The following is a 24126-nucleotide window of genomic DNA, read 5'->3' as shown; positions in this document are numbered from 1 at the left end:
TAACCACTTTGTTACATACTTATCCAATGAGCAGTATAGCATCTAGCATGGAATCCCAGTTCCTCTATTATTTTACAATTTTACTAGCAGCAAATTGTGCTATTTTATTATTTCTTCATGTTTCACAGTTATGTGCTTGCAAACATTCAAGCTGTCTTTACATTTTCCCTTATGTATAACCTGCAAAATAATCCACAAAATAATAAATACAGAGAGAGCCATGAAAATTTCAGGTTAAAAGAAACTTCATTAGAAAGTAATTTCCATGTGTCTGGAAATAATAACTTGCTGCAAAGAACCATAACAGTAACTCCAGGCACACTGCTAAAGTAGGATATTAATAATTATTATTACAGTATTAATAATAAAAGTAACAATAATGTGAAAAAAAAATGTGTAGCAGAATTCTTACTACTCAGAATTGTAAAAGATTAGTTTTCAAACAAATTACTGAACTGAGCAGAAATGACATTAATATCTAATTGCACAAATATAAGGAATTACATACACTCAGAGCATTATGAAGTATTACACAGTCTGAATGATGTGTCGTTAAGTGAGTTTCTGACACAATGCAGGCTGCATTAGTTGTGTAAAACACATTGTTTTAAAAGTATCCGGAACAGACATGATGATGGATACTGGACTGTATATTGAAAATTAATCTACAATAATCAGTGTCAAAAAGAAAGACCAACATTTCATTTCATTGAAAGACTGTGTGTATGGGGAGCTGTGCCATGTATACCTGGCTATAAGGGGCTGTGCTTCCTGCTTCTACTTGCTACTAAATCTAAATATATAGGGTCATTTAAAACAAGAAGAAAACATAAATTGTTCAGCGAGTTGCCTGCTTCAGTCTTTAAAAAACAGGATATAAGCTGTAAGTCCTTAATGGAATGTACAAATATCAATTGCATTTCAAGCAAAGACATTTAGCATTTTCACATATTGTTTTCCATTTTTGGGCATTGCATAATGGTGTAACTGAGTTTATTGCAATATTATGAAGGAAAATTCACTGAAGCCTGGATCTTTTGAATGTTACCGGAAAAGGACCGACAGGGCACCTAGGAGATTGAAGGAGCAGATTAGTAGATGAGAGAAGAACTGCTCAAGCTACAAAAGGTTTAACAATAGCTTAGTGCATAGCCTCTCCATTAAATCACAAAATGGCTATAGTTACACATAAAAAAAAATCTGGAAGAATTCATGATGCATGACTGTCTGATACATTTCCATAACAGCACTGGTTGTATCCAAATTGCTAAAATGCCATGTGGTTGGGCACCATCTTTGCTGACATCAGCTAGAATTTACATGCTGCGTTTGCTACCATGTGCCACACAGAATAGTGACATCAGTGTGATGCAAGTACATTAAATATGTATGCAAAGTACTTGTGATAGAAAAGGTGATACAAGGTGACCTACTAGGATTTCAATGGTTTGGGTATGACTACAGCAAAACCTCAACTGGCCACAATTCAGAAATCTCATAATGAAGCAGGTTTTCTTCCTAGATCACTAAACACAGCAGAAACAATCACAGAGTGTTTAACCAGGACAATATAGAAACTGTACCACAAAACAACAGAAGAGTCATTTATGCTGTCAACTTACTCAGTGTCTGTCAGTTAGACATGCTTTGGTGGCCACAAGTCAGGGACTGTACTCAATAATTCATCTGGGCATCATGATAGTGTTCTGTCACATGAGTACTGCTACCATACCATATACTGTGGCCTTATCTAGTCTCTTTGCACTGTACAGGAACAGTGGGATACCCACTTGGAGGCCTAAGAATACAGTATAATTAAAAGTTCATCTAACACCTATCAGTTCCTCTAAATAATGCATTCAGAGCACCAAATTAATTAACAATGATACCAGCTGGCCAATGAATAACTGTAGGTGTGCTACTTTATGCTATTTACATTTCAAAAATCAATAAAATGTAGATAGTAGACAGTAACCGACTAGTGTACATGCATGAAAACGGCTGTTGAAATGTGTGAGGCTGGCATCTTAGTTTGCATGTTTTACTGACAATAAACAAAGTATGCAACTGTTCTTAAATGTATAGATTAATTAAAGTGGTCTGATGAACAACCCCCTTCTGATCTTTTGTACAAATAATCTTCTAGGAATAGAAAATGCACATTAGGCATGCACTGATATGTTACACTGCAATTAATTTTTGACAATTACGAGAAAGAAATGGGCTGGTGTTTACCTTTGCTATATACGATGCAGTTGTTTTTGTTGTCGTCTGCTTCTTGCCAAGTCACATCTAACAGCCATTTGGGACCCGCACTCAAGACTATAGGGACCAATGTCTTTGTCTTCTGCAAAAGAGAAGATAACAAACAGATGCCATTTGCTTGCACTGATTAAGAACTTGAATAATAACAATAATCATTTTCTTCCAAACACTAAACCTCAAAATCCATAAATGGAAGGAACCTTATTCCCTGGTCTTTTTTAAGACAGAAGCAGAGAGAAAGCTCTAGCAGTGTTAGTAATCTGAATAGTGGACTTATTATCACAGATTTTTTTTTTCAGAATGATACTGGATCAGATCTCAAAGATTAAAAGGATCTCTGGAGGCTCAGAATTATAAAAGAGAATGCAGATGACTTTCACAGCAAAGAACAGACTGTTTAGAAGTGAACTTTAGGCACAATGTACTCCACTATCAAAAGAATCTCACTATTTCCTGAAACAGACAAGAAAGAATTTAAAGAATCAGGATCCTTTTCAAAGGCCCATCTAAAGCAGCAGTTATAACACAGTAGCAAATTATTCAGCCTGCATATTTTGTGTGTGTGTGTGTGTGTGTGTGTGTGTGTGTGTGTGTGTGTGTGTGTGTGTGTGTGTAGTTATTTAGTATTCCTCTGTTACAGAAATGCAGATAAAGTGTTATATACTTTATCTAAGTCTTCTGTAAAACAGTTCAGTGAAAGGCTATACAACAGAGGATAGTGCACTGCGGTTCCAAAACTAAAATTTCTGTTCAACTCAAATAAATGAATAAGTTTTTTACCTTGGTCCTGTAACACTTAGTAACAACTTATGTTTTGTACTGCTCATTGCTGCTACAGTCAGATCAGTTTGAGATGAGACACTGACAGGAATACCAATGGGTAACATCTCCAAGAACAGTAAATATGCAGACTTTGAATAGGTTAGGTAAAAGTTATTTCGACCCATGATCATTTTGCTATCTGTGCCCATGAATGATTTATTTTTTTTTTAATTACAGAACTTTATTCTTGAATATGTTCCTGTGTACCTCTTCCCTCCAAACATTAAAACTCACAGCACTGGCTTTTAAAATCATAGCAGAGGACCCAAAAGAGAAGTGTTTTCTTATTCTTTGGAAAAGAAGGTCTTTATATACAAGACCCTATATAGTTACTAATAAGGAATATTTGTATAGGTTTATTTCAATTACTTACTAATGTATACATCCCTGAACATGTCTATCTTTATGAAGAAGATCAGAAAAAAATATAGAAATATAGAAAAAGAAAGGCAAAATCTGAGGCCAAAAATCCTAGTACTAGACATATATGACAGCAGTTGAGATATATGTGCATATGAAGTAGAAAAGGAAATATTTCTCAAAAGAGAGGTAACTTTGTTTAACAAGTACTAGGTCTGCAAACAAATAACTGCACAATATGAAAACATTTAAAGTCTATTGCCTGGATTTTATAACAATGAGATTAGAAATAAATACTATCTATTCCAAGCACTTTTCTGGTAAGACTCTAAATTCACATAATGCACACAACGTTCAATGTTGGTAAAATGTTGGCTACTTTTACCAGAGGAATTTTCTTTACCATCATTTAATGTGTATTATGAATTTTCAATACATCAGATGAGACTAATGGTCTATAAAAGTTAAGGTAGGATTCTTGTTTTTACATTGTCAAAGGTTATTTTTCCAATAAAATCATTTGCATCTGTATTTACTTTTATTTGCATGAGGCCTCTACCACTGACATATTTTTATCATACAACCCTTACCAATAACATACAGGAGAAATAGGGTAAACTTCAGGCATATTCACTAACAGAAAAGACTGAAAAAGAAAGGCAAAGTGATACTTTTCTCTAGACTGCCACTGGTTACTCCAATAGCAGTATTTCTTCAGGAAATAATAAGGCATTTAGATACATTGCTTTGATGCCCACTTCTTAATAACTTACTGATCTAGATACATTACTGCAGTTATCATAGTGACATGGATATTGGTATGGTCTTGTTATAATGGTTCTGTCTTAGTGAACCACATTGCACAGTTATCATAGTGACATGGATGATGGTGAGGTCTTATTACAACAGGTCACTCTTAGTGAACCACATTGCACAGTTATCATAGTTACATGGATGATGGTAAGGTCTTATTATAACAATTCCGTCTTGGTGAGCAACATTGCACAGTTATCATAGTGGCATGGATGATGGTAAGATCTTACTATAACAGTTCTGTCTTAGTGAACCACACTGCACAGTTCTCATAGTGACATGGATGATGGTAAGGTCATATTATACCGGTTCTGTCTTTTTTTTTAGATAGGAAAAATAATAAATCAATTATTTTAAAAAGTACCAGTGTGAGAAAAATAATTTCAATTTACAATACACTTTAAAGTTTGATATAGATAACTAAGAGGTGTGTGTGTGTGTGTGTGTGTGTGTGTGTGTGTGTGTGTGTGTGTGTGTGTGTGTGTGTGTGTGTGTGTGAAACTGAAAACATAGATGGAAGGGTTCATGGCTAGCTAAAACAGTAAAGGAGTTCTTCAAGAGATACAACAGAACCAATATTTGATGTGGAGAGAAGAAAAACATGCAACTGTAATTCTGACATTCAACAGAAAAGTAATAAATCAAAATAGAAATTTGCTCAAAAATTACGTAAATCCTTAGAGAAAAACATCAAATTATAATATTTTAGTCTATCCTGGAATGAAATGCCTGTGAGACAGAAGTTTTGCTTAAAAAACTATAATAATAACAATAAAAACCATGTGGTAGTTCTGTGTTGTAGCAAAAACAATGACTGCCAAAATAATAAGTTGCTAGTTGGGGATGTGTGGATACACCAAAATTGGTAGTGTGGGCATGCATGAATAGAACAGACTGAACATGCAAACAAAGGCTTACTAAATGAAACCTTTTAAAAGAAATGAGTATACTACGCAGGACTGTGTTTTAGCTGAAAGGGAGAAACCAAAGGAGAAGAAGAAATAAAAAAGAAAGAAAGAATGAAATAATGTGAGCAGCTGTCCCACAATCGGATTGTTAATATGTGTTAACACATTTCCTCCATTAAAGCCTAGCTTTGAAAATGTGACATGAAAAAAAAACACTGAGCAAAACCAAATCTACTGATATTTTCGCAGTAACTACTGTTCTTAGAAAAATGTCAGGCCACTAGAAATGTCAGAGCACATATCAGTGCAAGGTGTTCTTGGCAACTAATGATGTGTGGGAATATATTTTTTGGAAATAAATATACAGCGACATAGCATTGCAATCACAGCCAGATTATGTTTCTGTTCTGTCCTGCAGAGTAAACTTTTATATAACAAAAATGTAGACTTAGAATTATCTGATCTTTTCATTCTTTTAAGGAAATATTTGCTTTCAACCTTTCTTGATAATTTGATCAAACAGAAACAAGTATCTTAAAGGAATCCACATTTTAAAATTATTAGAATTACTTTGCAAACTTGCTTATGCCTCTGGCAACTAAAGAATAACGCAACAAAAGCACAGCATTATAAAATAGCATTTTTGAAATTAACAAAACAATTGACTGATTGGATCACCTTCTTTGTAGGGGTAACAGATGTCTGTGTAAAAGAATAAAACATACGCTAGAAGAGTCAGTCTTTGATTTAGGTTAGGGTTTGTTTACCATTTGGATGAGGCAGCCAGATGGTACAAAGGCAGGGTGCTATAACACCAATCTGATTTCCATAAAGGGTAGAGTAAATAATGGCATGCAATAAAAAAAATATTGGACCAGCTAATCACTTCCAAATGTAAACATTCAGGTTGCACTATTTCTTTTAAGCACTATTTACTACTGGAGGAATTTAAACTATGGACCCTCCGGGTATTCACTTAACCTGATTTTGAAAGACTACAATTATAAACATGGTACTCAGACAAGAAATGTGACATAAAGTGTTTTGTTCAAATGACAGAACTTGTGTCTCTGTCACCCATTTTTACCTAGTTTCAATTACCTGACCTTGTACTTAAGACACTGGCTTGGGGTTAATGACAGAACAGCATTTTATTGGTTCATCTCTCCATACAGGAGGGAATGCATCTATCTTCTGCTCAGTGTTAGACATTGGCTACTCTTGGAAGAGCACTGGCAGATGTCTTCCTACAAAGACAGCTGCTGACAGGATGGTGATTTTTATTATTTTTTTTTGCTTGATCTGTTCTTAGTCCATTCTCTGAATCTTCTACAATAAGAACAATCTGATGAAATGCTGTTTCTGCTTGCAGAAGAGTATTGATGAGAATCTCCAGGACATGTCTGATGTATGATAGCAATGAGGTGAATAAAAAAAAAGAACTATACACCCTATTTGCTAAATATTAGCAATGCATAGGAATTAGTCTCATGCTAAGCAGTGTTAAAAAACAGTATACACGCAAAGCATCATCAGTTCTGAAACGACTTGTCTCCATGATACAATGTCATCGTTCCAAGTCCCACTATATGGAGTGTGTCTACGCAAGGTAAGGTTACTGTCCTATGCATAGGTGAAATATATTGGGTTACAATAGTATCATCTCTCTCCTAATACGTAGTCAAGCTTAATGCCATAGTGAGTGTGGCAGGTAATACGTTTCATGATCTATTTGCCATTCAGTGATATGCATAAATATAATTAGAATAGCATATCTAGTGGCCATTAAGCTTAGCCATGATCTGTTTACATAACAATAATTATTGCAGAAACAGAAATTAGTTCCTCAACCAATACTTTTGAGCATTTAAAGATGAAGTTTGGTTATTAGAATAAAATAAAATATTTACACAATTCTGTTTTAGATCAAAAGAAAGATGCTATTAACATATTGTAGTGGGTACATTTCTTTATTGTTTTGAATAACATTAACCGATAATGTAAAAAACAAATAATTATAATCAAATATATGAAGACGTAGCTGTATACTAAGCATGTCCACAGAAAAGGAAGGAACAATATTGTGTCTGTGTGTATGTGTGTGTGTGTGTGTGTGTGTGTGTGTGTGTGTGTGTGTGTGTGTGTGTGTGTGTGTGTGTGTGTGTGTGTGTGTGTGTGTGTGTGTGTGTGTGTGTGTGTGTGTGTGTTTATGCATGTTTGGAAAGAAGAAGATAATAAGGAATTGCATTAAAAATGAATATTCGAACAAACTGCTAGAAAGGCATTTATATCCCAAAATTGGTCAAGTGTAATGCTCATAAACTTCAGTATAAATGAATAGCAAAGGCAAAAGGCAGATAAATAAAAGGAAAACCTAGCAATGTGAGAAATACACAATCACTTCAATTGAAGCAAAGGATTATTAAAAGCTCTCAGCTACAAATGGCAGGAAAACTGCAAAAATTTATCAGGGCTTCATTTTTGTACTGATTCAGTCAAGTAATTTTTATTACTTTACATTAGTAATCAGTACTTCTGTGGTGCAAAACGGGAAAAAAATTGTACTTTCCTTATTTGAAAGTAAAATAAAATATATTTAAATAATTAGTAGCATGCAGTACATATAAATGTCTTAATTACTGCTCTATTAAACATTATAATAATCATTGTAAAATGCTGGAGTATAAAACTGTTTTCTAATCACAACAAATGTTTTCTTTCTGTATCATGCATTACTGAGTTAAGTTTGTTTGCGTCTTTCGGCTTTTCCTGGTTAGGCGTCACCACAGCGGAACTCTGGTCCGCTAATGATTGGCAGTAGATTTTTACGTGCTGGCTTGCCGGGCCTAACATACAACCTTCAACGAAGGAACTTCCATTCATGCATGTTGCCACACAGAAGACCCTCTAACTGAGAATCGAACAGGCAACGTCTAACTGTGAGGCGACAACGCTACCACAGCACCACCACCACAGTGCATTACTGAGTTAAGTATCACTAATAATTTACCCATACGGTTTACCTCTGTTCATTAACAATAATACAGTTAATCCACAACTCAGCTCAGATCAACAGTGGGAATTACACACACATACAAAAAGATTGCTTACATGACATATAAGTTTTAAAACAGAATTTGCCAGATTAGTTAGCATGTAACAGAAATACTGTCTTGTACACTTCGTAATACCTTCAATAACTATAGGTGGATAGGCAGCTGCAAGTTAAAAAGTAGGGTACTCATTACCCATATAGCAGTTAACAGTATGCTGTGGCGTGTATGAAAGACATTGTGCTGATATTTCAAATGGCGCAAGTAAAGCTGTTAAAAAAGCATAGGATTATAGAAGATACTGGTAAGATCAGACCATAAACTAATCTCACTGGATATTCACATCCCGACCCCACCCCCTGCCCAGAAAACCACAGTGAAAAACTTCTCTAAAGCAAATTTCACACTCCTCAAAACCAAGGTGGAATCCTTCAAAGCCCCCAGCCCTGTGGAAAATACGGCCCAGACCGCAGAATCCTTTATAAATGCATTCTATGAACACCTTCAGAAATGCATGGATCATGCAATCCCAAATAAAACCAAGACCCAATCCTCCAAAGGCAGACGTCCTGTCTGGTGGACCCCAGCCATAAACAAACTATACAATAGAAAGAGGAAGCTACTAAATGATAGAGCAAAATCCCAAAAAGGGAAGGCATCTCTGATCAGTATTAGCAAAAAACTACGGGCACTCATAAAATCGTCTAAGGCCAGCTTCGAGAGAAAAATTGCACAGGACACTAAGGATAATCACAAGGCTTTCTTTAGTTATGTTAGGAACCTGGGTGGGAATTCCCAGATATGCTCAGAATTAGTCGAAAATGACAAAAAATACACTGAACACACAGACATTGCCAACATCCTAGCTGACAGGTTCAGCGCAAACTTCTCCCCCCCTCCCCACCAAAAGGGCAAATATCTATCCCAGCAGAGTGCTGCCCCCCTGACATCTCAGATGCTCAGGTAAGAGCCGCCCTCTCCAAAGCAAAAAACACAGCATCAATGGGACCAGACGGTGTCCCGGGCTGCGTCCTACATGAACTCCAAGAAGAGCTAAACCCAAACATAAAACTACTGCTCAATCTCAGCCTTACTACAGGATATGTACCCAAAGAGTGGCGTATGGCAACAGTGGTCCCTCTCCACAAAGGTGGTGCCTCAACGGATCCTGGAAACTATCGCCCCATAAGCCTGACTAGCTTGGTCTGCAAAGCTATGGAAAGGATCATCATGGACCTCATAAATAAAGATATTGGGGACCTACAGACACTGGATCCTACCCAGTTCAGCTTTGTTAAGGGCAGATCCTGCCTCTTAAACCTGGTTGATTTCTTTGAAACAGTCACCAAGGCCATTGATGAGGGGAAGGTGGTCCACACAGCCTACCTGGACCTCGCAAAAGCCTTCAATACAATACCCCACTCGGGCATTATAGATAAGCTCACCAGCTTAAATATAAACCCCTATGTCACTAGATGGGTTGCAAACTGGCTCAAGGACAGAACCCACATGGTTAGAATTGCTGGAGCCATGTCAGTCTCCAAACCAGTTACAAGTGGCGTCCCACAAGGCTCAGTCCTGGGACTTCTCTTGTTCGGTATATATTTCTCGGAGGTACAGGCCAACACGGAAGGACTGTGGCTGACCAAGTTCGCAGATGACTGCAAACTGGGCGCCATAATCGACTCTCCAGCCAACACAAGCATCCTCCAAAAGGGCCTCATAGAAACAGACAACTGGTGCCAGAGCCATGGCCTCAAGCTAAATGCCAAAAAGTGTATAGTCATCCCCTTTGGCAAAAACAATGTGCCCACAAATTACCACATAGGTGGTAATCCATTAAGTACAGAAGAAGTAATTAGGGACCTGGGGACCCAAGTTGATAGCAGTCTCTCATTTGACAACCATGTGGCCAAAGTGGTTAGAAAAACATTTTATATAGCCCACCTAATCATGAGGGGATTCACATCTGGATCAGGGGAGGTCATCGTGCCTCTTTATTCATCCCTCATCAGGCCCATAATTGAGTACAATGCCCCTTTTGGGATGTACCTTACCAGACACCTGCAGCAACTGGAAAGACCCCAAAAGTACCTCACCAAGAGGATCAAAGGGCTCAAACAGATGCCATATGCTGCCCGGTTAAAGAAACTCCAGCTCTACTCAGTGGCATACCGCCTATTCAGGGGCGATCTGTGCCTGACGTATAAAGCCATGTCCAACCCGGAATTAATGGACATGCTGCACCTCAGAAAATCCAAATCCCATCGAGCTACACGCTCGAGAGATTTGAACCTCAGCACTGAAATAAATAGGACATGCTGGAGGAACAGATTCATAACCCAGAGGCTCCCTTCACTCTGGAATAAAATCCCAGTCCAGGTTAGGCAGAGTCCCTCATTGACTCTCTTCAAGAGGAATCTTGATGAGTGGATGGGAGATCGTAGGTTTAACCCGGGTATCACTTCTGTGTCACTGTTAGACAGAGGCACAGTATACTAACCTCGAAAAAGGGCATAGCAAAATTAATTTAAAATGGGTGGTGAAAGCCAAACACACTCTGGCTAGGCTTATAAATGCCCTAGGGCAGATAGCCTAGTATGAACCTGTGAACCTATGAACCTATATAAGTCAGTTTGAACATGGGTCACTTACACCTTGTTAATAACTGCCTTGAGATTCCATCAACCTTTGAAGGAAGGCAAGGCCAGTAAGTCCTGGTGTAAATTTAAGAGTACCTATCCAGCTCTTAAGCTATGCATGAAGTATAACATTGCTTGACCTGTAGGAAGAGTCTTTTCCACAGCAGCGTGAGGCAATGGAAGATGAGCGTATCACTCCATCCAGTTTTATTTATTTCCTAATGTAGTTTGAGATCTATTATACTGGCTAGTGTTAAATGCTTCTTCCCACTGGCATAGCAGAGGATAGTTTAGATCAATCAGCTTCTGAGTTATGGGCTCAGCACACTTTCACTATGCGACTCTGTTGCCTCTGTCTTGCTTGACCCACACTGTACATGTAACTGCAATACCAGCATGGAGCACCTCAGTGTCCCACAACTATACCTCTCAACCTTTTAGTGCTAGAAATATGGACACAGACGAAAATCATGGGTTAGCGAAGGCTCAATAATAGGGATAAGCTTTACATATTACTTTTGAAAACCTAGGAAGTTGCTAGAATAACAAGATATGTGTTAGCATTCATTTTCTGAAGGATGCGAAACCTGACACTCAAATGTATGTAACTATTTAGTGCCGTAAGTAATCAGTGATTTGCCAGAAAAGCACACATTTTATGAGGAACAAAGCAAAAATATATGGCATAAATGTGGACATTCTGTGAAAATCTGGACAGTTGAGAGCATGACACAACCGATACAGATATGGAAGGTAACACATTATACCCAAAACTCACGTTATACATTTTAAAAGTTCATAAGCATTTATACTGCTTAGCATTGCACCTATTGTGAACAGGTAAAAATGCAACACAGAAATCAATCTCAAGTGGCCAGTGCTAAATTTTAAATATGATTTAGGTACTTTCATCTATTATACAAAACTTGACTTATTATCATAAGACAATAGTATCTAAACAAAAAGTTTACTAGCAATAAAACATTTTCCAGTAATAATTCCTGGAAAAATTAATATGGGGTTGTCTTTCACAGTCTGATCCTGGGAGTGTGACACATTCAGATGGATGTTGTGTTTTATGTATAAATAAGTACCCAGGAATAATATCCCACATTGGTGCATTTGTGTGGTGGTTTGCATTTTTTAAGCACCTGTAAAATAACTGAAAAGTAAAGCAAAAATAGATGTGGAAGACAAAATTCTCAAATGCCTAAAGAAAATTCTAAGTGAAAATATATCTGTTTAAAGATTAGAAATTTGACAGGAGACAGTGCTTAGAAGCTACATCATACTTAAAAAGACAGATTTAATACAGTTAAAGAAGAGAAAACAAATGACACCTAAACTGAAGCCAACTCATAAGGTTTTGGCAAAGCTGTATGATTAGAAGGAGGCATGAAGAAGGGAAATAAACCCCAGGAAGCATATTATACCGAGATGGACTATGAATATGGCTCATAACCCCTACAAAACATATAGCAATATTCAGACAGTTGCAATACAGAATCACTGACTCTGAAACCAGAAATTAAAACATACTTCAGTGATGTTCTGGTTTATGCAATCAGCTGACAACTATGACTTCTTTAGCACTCCTGACCAAGGCTTAAAAATGAGGGGCTAGCTAGAATAAATGGAAACCAGAAAATATAACTGTTTCTTCTCCTCCAGAGAAGCTTGGCTAGCCATACCAACTAAATATTGCTGACAGGCACATTAGTATGACAGCCAGGAATACAGAGACATAATATCCTATGGACCCCAAGGTTAGGGGCTGCTTATGTGTGCACATGCTTATGTAAATTCAGCAAGGGCAAGAATGGGGCACAATGACTCTGTGCAAAACAATCCCCCCCATCGGTTTCACTGTTCTTTGACACAGAAAGGGACATGTCATGTCTACTAGAATTGCTGTACTGAACAGCTGCATAACAAATCTGCAAGATGCTAATTCTTACAGGTTCATAGCTAAGTAATGGGCTAGCTGCCATTGTGGGTTATTTTTAGCCTAGCCAATTTCCCTCCAAAGTGAAAATCAAACCCCGTATCTTGTATCTCCTAAAATGAACAAAGCTCCTGAACTATTATACCAATCCACCTTGTGCGAGAATCTGGCTATATTGCCTTTCATACAGCACAGGGTTACTCTCAAGTATATATTTCACAACGTAATTAGAAGCAAAGTAAGTGTGATGACCATGAAAGGTTGCCATCTAGTTGCTGACTGGCACTTTCTTATTTCCTTCAAACAGAAAAAAAGAATATTTAAAAGTAGTCTAATATGTGCTGCTTACAATATCAGATGCTAAGCTGTTCCTATATCTTACCATTTTCTGCATACAGCAATGCCTTTTCATTTCTCATAATTTGATTTACAACACAGCAGTTGTTTGTGAAGTGATCATGGGCCACAATATTTAAACTGCTACTGTAAACACAAACTTTTCTCTAAATACTGATCTTGCATACATTACAAAGACTATGTACATGTTTCTTTTAATGAATACCTAATTCATTTCATACCAGTCAACTCTCGTTAATCTACAGTGGTAATCCAGAAAACGAACTTATATACATTTCTATGTACCGTGCTTTAAGCATTTTCAGCAATATATCTATTAACGTTTAGCAGGCATCATGCACTGCATTACAAGGAGGTCGAAGTAAACTAGCATAGCATGGTAGAGGAGCATAAATTCAGCATGGCTTTGTAGAGCTCATATTATAAATAATATGAGACTATCTAACTCATACTTGTTACAGGTAATAATAAATACAATTTTTCCTAATCTATGCCTCCCCAAGTCTTTTTGTCTACAACTAAGCAAACATATTATTTGATAAAATGCAGAATTTACTTTATGCAAGTGAAGTTTTTTCATATACATTATAACAGAATAATGCAATCAGGTGATCACCTTTATAACATGAGAAGTTATCACTTGATAATATTAGCTGGTATATCATTATTAATGAATGATCCAGTTTCACCATCACCTGGAGTTTTGTTACTCCATTAGTAAAATCATCAGTCCCATTTTACAAATTTTTGCATGGGATCGGTGTGTTCTGTCAACTGCCACTACCTCTCTAAAGTCAGATACATTTTCCTTTCTTCTTTGACAGTCATGCCTGACTATTGACCATCTTCTTTAACAATCAGTCTATCTCTTGGATGAACACTCTAGTCTTATCTTGCCCTCTTCATACATCTCCCAACTTTCATTAGCAAACTGTCTTCTGTTTTCTTGCAAACTGCTGTAATCTGTTCTCTGTGCCCTCCATCTTTGGGGCTCCCAAGATGCATAACAGTATCTTGGACCCCCTGTTAAGGCCTACTGTGAATGTGGGGAGGGCTAAAATACATCCTTTAGCTAAATATGTTGATTTCAAACTAAAAAAATGCCTGGACCCCTACCAACATTTGTATAGGGATTCTTGGGATTTCTTGTCAAAAATCAAGAATCTTAAATTCTCTGAGGATATAATTTTTTTAACCGGTGACGTTAACTTATTCAGAGTTATCCCTCATGAAATAGGGGATGAATGGTTTCAGGATTTTTTATTTTCCACCACTTTATTTACTAAAGATGAGGTTAATGTTTTAACTACATTTATGGACGTTATCCTGAAAAATAATTATGTTTATTTTGAGGGCCAATATTTTCTCCAAAAATGTGGGGTAGTCATGGGAGCAGCATGCTCCCCAATTTTTCCAACATCATTAATTTGGAAATAGGAAAAGAGCTACTTATTTGGAACAACCTCCCAACCCCCTTGGACTATCTATACCTGTTTCTGGATGATATCGTTATAGCTTGGAAAGGAACACAGGAAGAAATTCACAATTTTATTCAATATTGTAATAATATCATCTCTTTTTTGAAGTTTATCTATTCCAGTTGCTGTAATAGTATCAGCTATTTGGATTTGGAAATAAGTAAGGATTTCGTGAACAGGAGATATGTCAGCAATATTTACAGAAAACCCACTTACTCTTACTGTTTTTTTTTATATTATGAGAGTTGTCATCCTTACCACCAAAAAACAGGTTTGGTAAAAGGGCAATATTTGAGGTTGGCCCGGATGATCTCCGAGAAGGAGACTTTTACAGTGGAAGGAGAAAAGTTGTTTGATATGTTTGTGGCTAGAGGGTATCCATCACAATTAGTTAGAAATATCTTTACAGAAGTTTGTGAGAAGAGGGATAGATGGGCTTATGAATCACTTTTAAGGTCAGAATTGTTGTCCTGATAGGTGCATCAAATTATTCAGTTACAATACATGAGATTTCCCATGCATTTGTTACCACATACTCTGTTGAACACTCTGATTTAGTACATATCCTGAAAAAGAATTGGGGTATTTTTTCCTGTTTTAATGGTATACTGGATTCTGTCAGAAATTAACCCCTTGTAGTTTTCAGGAAAGGGAAGATTATAAAAAAATTTCTGGAGACTGAAGAAATTTCAACTTCCTTAAGAAGTTCAGGAATGGAACCTTTAAATGTGGGTCATGCCCGCAATGTACCCATATTTGGGTCAGTGATACTTTTTTGGTCAATTGCACTTTAAGCCCATTTTCACTGTAATTGTAACACCAGAGGCATTGTATATATAGGTCAGTGCCAACAATGTTTAAGTTTTTATGTGGGCAAAATCCAGAGGCAATTCAGAAATCGCATATATGAACATATATCAGACATCAGACATTTAAGACATAATAACTCCCTGGCCAAACATATTATTTAATATCCCAGGCATCAATTTTTATTTTTTGGGGCTGAGGCAGTTAACAAAGACCCTAGGAGGGGGGTCCTTGGGAAGATCTCTTGGATGCTAAGGAATTATTTTGGCAAATTAAATTGCAGGTCTATATATCACCGGGATGTAATGATCAACTTAGTATTAACAGTATTCTGAAGCTCAGATCATATGTTATTTATATTTTTTGTTGGAATAAATAACAGCATATTGATTGAAATAATTTTTAAAACCATGATGCACTTTTAAATTGTGTATTTTTTTATATATGTAATATTATTGTGTTTTTAAGTCTACTTTACTAGTCTCTTACACAAGACCAGTGTTTTGATTGGTTAGGTTGGGTCACGTGAATTGTATTAGGGGGAATATTTAAATGGCTTACTTTTGTGTATTATTTATTCTGATGAAGTCCAGGATATAATCGGACAAAAGCGCTTAATTCATTGTACCAATAAAAATCTTGTTTTTTTAACATATTCTGTGGAGTGACATGAGGTTTCACTTGGAGCTTTTGGACTGCCTTTAGAGTTTTTGGTTCAGTTTTTGGTTCCTGGTTTCTGTTGAACAATCAGTCTATCTCTTGGTTCGACACCCTTGTCTTATCTTGCCCTCTTCATACATCTCCCAACTTTCATTAGCAAACTGTCTTCTGCTTTCTTGCAAACCACCATAAACTGTTCTCTCTGACTTCTCTGCAATTGTCACTTCTTTGACTTCTGCTTTGATGTCCTCATTTCTTCTTCTTCTGTCCCACAGTGTACATCATACCACTAAACTCAGCATTTCATCGGCATCAACTCAAGCTTCCTTATCTGCTTTGCCTTCACTTCCTTGGTTTTAATGCTGTTCAGAAGTACTGGCCAAGCCAGTGTTTTGTACATATTTTAGGGATTAGAAGCATATTATACACAATCTTAATGTAACAGAGGCATAGAAACCAAACTCTGCGACACAGTGCTAAAGCTATTGATGAATGATGAAGCAGAGATCCCCTTTTCTAACTGCTATATTAGTACCTATTATCTGTGATGCTAGTATACTTTATCTTAACTAAGACAGCTTATAATAACTCACAGTAGTCAGGAATACTTCTATGTGGCACACCTCATCACAAAAGGGTTCTCAGCCAGGAAAAAAGAGGTCATTGTTCCCCTCTACTCGGCACTCATTAGACCCATTATAGAGTACAAGGCCCCTTTTGGAATGTACCTAACAAGACATCTGCAGCAGCTTGAAAGGCCACAGAAGTACCTCACAAAGAGGGTTCCTGGCCTCAAACGGATGCCCTGCACTGACCGTCTCAAAAAAATCCAACTTTACTCTGTAGCATATCGCCTACTCAGAGGAGATCGCTGCCTAACATATAAAGCTATGTTAAACCCAGAGCTGTTGGACATGCTACACCTAAAGAAATCCAAATTCCTTCCAAGCTACACACTCTGGGGGCCTAAACCTTGTCACTGCAGTAAACTGGACATGCTGGAGGGATAGATTCCTGTCTCAGAGATTTCCTATACTCTGGAACAAGCTACCCATCTATGTCAATCAAAGTTCCTCATGAGCACTCTTCAAGAAAAATCTTAATGAGTGGATGGGAAATAAGAAATACACCCTGGGGATCATTTCTGTAGCTCTGCTCGACAGGGCCACAGGAAATTAACATTCTTGGGTGGCGTAAGCCAGGGAACCTTGTTGGCTAGGCTTACTTAGGCCTTTGGGCTAATAGCCTAGTACCCACCTATGAACATCCCAGGCTGCAATTTACATGAACTTCAGAATGAACTGGCTCCCCACATAAGCACCATGTTCAATCATAGTCTTACATCAGGCTTTGTGCCTACTGAATGGCACACAGCAACAGTTATCCCACTCCACAAAGGGAAGACACCACTGATCATGAGAACTATCGCCCTATTAGCCTGACGAGCCTGGTCTTCAAGGCCATGGAACATATCATCATGGAAATCATAAACAAAGACATTGGTAACCTCCAAACTCTGGACCCCACCCAGTTCAGGTTTGTAAAAGGCAAATCATGCCTTATGAACCTGATCGACTTCTTTGAGGTAGTCACCAAAGCCATAGACGAGGGTAATGTGGTTCACACAGCCAATCCTGACCTCGCCAAGGCTTTCAACACCATCCGCTATTCTGGAATTATAACTAAACTCACTAAACTAGGTATAAATCCCTACGACACAAGATGGGTTGCCAATTGGCTCACTTACAGAACCCACACTGTAAAAGTTGCAGACTCCAAATCTGACTTCAAACCAGTGACAAGTGGAGTACCACACGGTTCAGTCCTGGGACCTCTCCTGTTTGGTATATACTTCTCTGAAGTACAGGCTAACACAGAAGGCCTCTGGCTAACTAAGTTCACAGATGACTGCAAACTAGGAGCCATAGTCGAGTCCCCAAATGATGTGGACATCCTACAGAAGGGCCTCACTGAGACAGATGCCTGGTGTCAGAGGCATGGCCTCAAGCTCAATGCTAAAAAGTGCATTGTCATCCCCTTTGGTAAAAACTCTGTACCCATGAGCTACCACATAAATGGCAGTCTACTTAACTCCAAATGTGTGATAAGAGACCTTGGGACCCAGGTGGACAGTAGTCTCTCCTTTGATAATCACATTGCCACAGCAGTCAGGAAATCCTTCTATGTGGCACACCTCATCAAAAAAAGGGTTCTCGTCCAGAAAAAAAGAGGTCATTGTTCCCCTCTACTTGGCACACATTAGATCCATTATAGAGTACAATGTCCCTTTTGGAATGTACCTCACAAGACATCTGCAGCAACTGGAAAGGCCATGGAAGCACCTCACAAAGAGGATTACTGGCCTCAAACAAATGCCCTACACTGACCATCTCAAAAAACTCCGGCTTTACTCTGTAGCATATTGCCTACTCTGAGGAGATCTCTGCCTAACATATAAAGTGATGTTAAACCCAGAGCTGTTGGACATGCTACACCTTAAGAAATCCCATTCCCTCCGAGCTACACGTTCTAGGGACCTAAACCTTGTCACCACAATAAGCAGGACATGCTGGAGGGGTTGATTCCTGACCCAGAGATGTCCTATACTCTGGAACAAGCTACCCGTCTATGCCAAGCAAAGTTCCTCATTAGCACTCTTCAAGGAAAATATTGATGAGTGGATGGGAAATAGGAAATACACCCCGGGGATCACTTCTGTGTCTCTGCTTGACAGGAGCACAGGAAATTAACTTTCTTGGGTGGCGTAAGCCAGGGAACCTTGTTGGCTAGGCTTACTTAGGCCCTTGGGCCGATAGCCTAGTACCTACCTATGAACCTATGAACCTAGGTGGTCATCATCCATTTCTACCTTCTACTGGCATCATTAAAGTTCACTCTCAAAGCTGCATCCCATGAAATTAACATATATATATATATATATATATATATATATATATATATATATATATATATATATATTTCATTACTTGTCAGTTGAATTCTCACTAACTGCCATTTAGAAAAATATCTTTATAAGGCCCCAGAATCCAAAATAGCATCATAAGAGACTGAAACAAGGTGGAGGTGAAGAATAACATCATAATGTAGAAGTTTTCAACAAGACACAATGAAGTTCTCATAAGCAGAAATGTAGAGTACGAAACTTAAACATCTAGCTTATTCTTTATTCTGAGATCAGTTTAACTTTAAAAGTATAAAGTAAAAATATTAAGTAAAAAATATTAAGTTAATAAAATATTACGTAAAAAATATTAAGTTAATAGGCAAAAGTGTGAAGTTAATAGACAAAAGTGTGAAGAGGATCAGATCACCCATCAAACGTCCAATCACATTAGGTATGTTTTGATACATTTTGTATCTAAATTTCTCATTGTAAGTACCAGGTTTACATGTCATTTTCTAAAATATTTTTATCACTTATTGACACGCATTTCTGTTGAAAAGCATTTCATCATTTAGATTTTAGTGCTGGATATTTGCTCTCATAGTTTGGAGTTAGTCGTCAAAAGCATTATTAATTTGAAAAAGTACATCATAGTAAACTTCAAACTTCGACAAGAGCTCCAATGTTTAAGGTCAAATTAGCATTTTGCAGGTGATTATGGATTGCTTTCAACTAGTACTGGATAAACCAATTTACTTCAAGACAGGTACTGAAAATTTAAAGTCTGTCGAGTAGTTAGTTCAAATCTCATACATGCTCCAAGAAGTACAATTGTCTATATTACTTTTTCTAGTTATGCTGTGGCTATTTTTCAAATGAAGCTCTTTCACTCTAGAACTTACAGTGTTCCTTCACAATTTGACTACACTTTCAAATTAAGTACAGTGATATACTTTCCACGCAATCTTACAACAGTTTGTGTGCGTTTTCTTTATTTTAAAGCTTTATAACCATTCATTAAGAATATGTCTACATAACTCTATTATATTCCTCACTTACATAACTTGAGGGATTAAATGGGGTACATCCATAGACTTTACTCCACTGGGATCCACAGTGCACTGTGGTGTGTCCTTTAAAGTCTGTGGATGTACTAAAACATACTGCATACACTCACATAACTGAGAGGTAATGCGTTTCTCCCCGGGCCTCCGCTGAAAACAGGCTCTGTGGAACCTAGTCGGACATTCCTGGTCAACAAATGTTAAATAAATAAATAAATAAATAAACAAGCTTTATAGTTATGTCATGTGGGCAAAAATATTATTTTATGAAGATTTTAATTTAAAAGTTGGCGCTGGAAAACAAACATCAATAGAAGGAAAATGGAGAATGGCACAGGAGGAACTACATGCCATTGGGCAGAAGGTAATTTAATAACTGTAATGGAACACTTTAATGCAGACTCAGACATACTGCCATATACATCCATAGGAAATGTTGGGGAAAACTACTATTTTAAATGCAGAGAGAAGCATTAAATAAGCCTAGAGGCACAGTATTTTAGAAATGAATCTTTGATACTGCATTACTATGCCATGACAGACCCATGTGCATTAAAATCATAAAAAAAAAATGCATTCTGATCAAAGTGATTTGTTTCTGCTCTTGATTTATCTACATAAGATACTTTGTTTCAGAGTAGCATCATCTAGTTAGAATCCAACAATTCACAAAGATAACAGCATTCCAACAAAAATCTTCAGACATTAATGTTTTTTCCTGCATTGGTGTTAAACTGCATGCGATAGTTGATGTTTAATAAAATAGAGTGATAATCCTGGAGAGCAACAAAAGAAAAGCTTATATAATGTACTTTACTTTATTTCAATGAACCATTTCTTATCTTAAGTAGGACAGTTACAGCCTTCCTCAGTATACTGTGTTATATTGTGCATCTTAACAATGTTAGTCAAGAAGACTTCAGGATCTTTACCAATTGCTCCCACTGAACTTGTAGTTAATGACACATTTGCTCTAAATGGCAAGTGCCCCAACTCCCACTAGTCTGACCTTACTTAATTACTTAGACCTTCCATGCCCTGATCCTAGAAACTACAAGCCATAACAGAGCTATAAGGTTCAGAGATATGGACTGCAGCAATGGAGAGTGTTTTACATGTCTGTCATATTTTCTGAATGTCTTACAGCTGTGCATAACACACAGTGGTTTACTATGTGAGGGTCACCGATGAAGGAAAATATTTTGAAACATGACAGATCCGACAGAGCAGATAAGGATGCTACAAGAAACAAATAGAAGATTTTTTCCAGCCCAAAACTATGACTGGTTCTATATTAAGAAAACTACTCTACTTTTCTTAGAATAGGGGAAGCAGCTTAAAATCCATATTGGAAAGTCATAAGGATTTCATACTGACCATGTAATATTTGATAAGAAACGTGAAACTGTTTCATGTGTCTAGTGTTCAGTTTGACGATTTACTAGTAATGGCCCTCATGATATGGACACAAGCTCTGCTAAAACATATAGTTGTGACAGTCATTTTAATTGAAATACAAATATTGTGATTTACATAACTTTATGTAACTCACACATATTATCTTTAATTAGTAAAACTATTAGCAATCTTACAGTATAGTAGATCATGTTAATTCTACAAAGTGAAAGGAAGGTTATTGTAATATATACAGAAGCCATTTTAAACATTATTAATCAACTGAAGTTTATTTATTTAATTATTTATTTAGTTTTAGTTTTAGATCAAGTTCATTTAAAAAGGTGTGGAATTTAGAGTTAATCAGAATCATCAGTAGTTGCACTGGTAAATGATTTTAGATACCAGTCAGTTTCCCCTTCTGAATGCATTTTAAGCATTAATACCTTGTTAAAGGGAAGATATGTTAAAATGAAGCAGTCAAAACAGTTCAAAGACTATATGTTACTTTTATATATTTATTTTAATGAAAAGCTATACTGCAGGTATTGCAGTAAACAGGTAATAGAAATACTGCAAACCATAAAATCTTTCTTCTGAGTAGAACCACAAATTTATTAAGACAAAAGATTAACACTCATCTCTTCACCATAAAGAAACTTCATAGGTATTTGTGCATACCTATGTCTCTCTCTTTCTCTCTCTATACACACACACACACACACACACACACACACACACACACACACACACACACACACACACACACACACACTCACACACACACACACACACACACACACACACACACACACACACACACACACACACACACACACACACACACACAATCATACACGTGCATGCTTTACCATGTCTATCAAATACAGCTTGGACAATCAAATGGGAATGCTTAACCTTAGTCTGGGACTTGCCATGTGTGTATCTGGCAGTTGGTGCAGAGGTTTAAGGCTGGGAGCTGTAACCTGTGGTAGAGGATTTTATTTCCTTCAGCCTTCATTTGCCTACTGTGTGACCTAAAACAAGTCACTTAGCCAGACACTGTGACCAGATCATCCATGACAAGGCACTGTGTGCCTATTGGGTCTATGCGGTTAACAAATGGGATTTATCATTATTAATATAACTTCAGGTGTTGCCCTGCTTGAAAGGGGTGGTTGAACCTAAGGGTGGTTATTGGGAATGTACATACGGCCTCTGGACAAATTACCTTGTATATCCTATGATCCTAATAAATTTTATTTCATTTTTAACCAGACAGCTTTCATTCAATCGATCACTCATTCCTTCTTTAGCTGTTTAATTAAAAACCTATGTATAATGCAAATGTATTAAAATTTGTTTTCTATTTTTTCTATTGTATTTATGTATGTGTGTGTGTGTGTGTGTGTGTGTGTGTGTGTGTGTGTGTGTGTGTGAGAGAGAGAGAGAGAGAGATGGCTTTTCTGTAAAACAATCTCTCTCTCTTGTCATTTTGTGTCTCAGACACAGACATAAAGGCAGACACACACACACACACACACACACACACACACACACACACACACACACACACACACACACACACACACACACACATGTATGCACATGTAAATGTACACTCACTAGCGCGAGCACACAGACACATACAGACAAACACGCATGCACACACAAAGGAACCTTAACTTTATTGGTAATTGCTTAGACAGGTACACAAACTGTAAAATACTAAAAACTATACAAACTGAAAAATCTTTTACACTGTTTGCTGACCAAGTAATTTCAAAATACAAAGCTACCAAGGCAATTGTTATTTGACAGCCAAGGTTATTTAAAGTTTTCCTTCAAAAAGATGAACTCATGACCTAAAATGACAATGCTTTGTAGAGCTTTATTTTTTCTAGAAAGAAGGCGCAAAAGCTATTAAGCACCTACAGTTGACTATAAGACCAGTAACTTCAAGACATGCCACTATACAGAGAAATCCACACACCTCCCTTGAATGCATGACTCAAATAGTTAAGTTCATCTTTTGGTCATAAAATGTACGATATATGCAGCAAATAAAATAAAATGCAGAACACATGCAGAAGCCTACTTATTGGAGTATAAAATAAGATCAATGTCTGTATTTCAGTAACATGACATCAAAGACTCTGCAATTGTTAGACTAGTTCCATGAGACACTATGTCCAAAGTCTGATGCCAGTATGAAATGCATATTCTTTTCTCTTGGCTCAGCACTTTTCAGAACTTGAAACAAATAGCTTCTTATCTGTTATAAGACTCAGCTTTAACAGTACTATGTCTGTAAATGAAAGAAAGAATGCGGCAAACAGGAACCCCATACAGTTCTGTGGTGAAAAGAAAGGAAGTGCGAAAGGATTATGGATAAACAAAAGTGTGATTATCTGATTTGGTTACAGCCTGAACATGCAGAAAGATGCAAATCACCAAGGACAGAGCTATTCAAGGATCAAAACAGAGTTAACTATTCTTGATGAAAGTCACATTACCTTTACTGTTGTATGAGCAGATGTTAAATCAATGTTATTTGCTCTTTCTTGGTTAAAGATTATGCTTGTTAATAAACCTAAAGGTACATAAATAATGCTCCTGTTTCACATGCAAAGCTATTTCAGGTCATCCATG

The 24126-nt window shown here is 37.1% G+C and overlaps 1 protein-coding gene across 3 annotated transcripts in view; it reads right to left on the bottom strand.

Annotated features, from left to right (window-relative positions):
• The window catches only part of ZFPM2 (zinc finger protein, FOG family member 2), a 1273567-nt gene that overhangs the window by 475834 nt on the left and 773607 nt on the right, over positions 1-24126 (bottom strand). For all 3 annotated transcript variants that reach the window (XM_044065695.1, XM_044065696.1, XM_044065697.1), the window contains one exon: positions 2236-2347. In XM_044065695.1, the coding sequence (XP_043921630.1) occupies positions 2236-2347 (112 nt within the window). The remainder of the gene's footprint in view (positions 1-2235; positions 2348-24126) is intronic.

The sequence above is a fragment of the Protopterus annectens genome, chromosome 3.part0 (assembly GCF_019279795.1).
Source record: "Protopterus annectens isolate FY-2018-M chromosome 3.part0, PAN1.0, whole genome shotgun sequence".
Taxonomy (NCBI): Eukaryota; Metazoa; Chordata; order Ceratodontiformes; family Protopteridae; genus Protopterus; species Protopterus annectens.
This window is presented reverse-complemented; position numbering and strand designations above follow the sequence as displayed.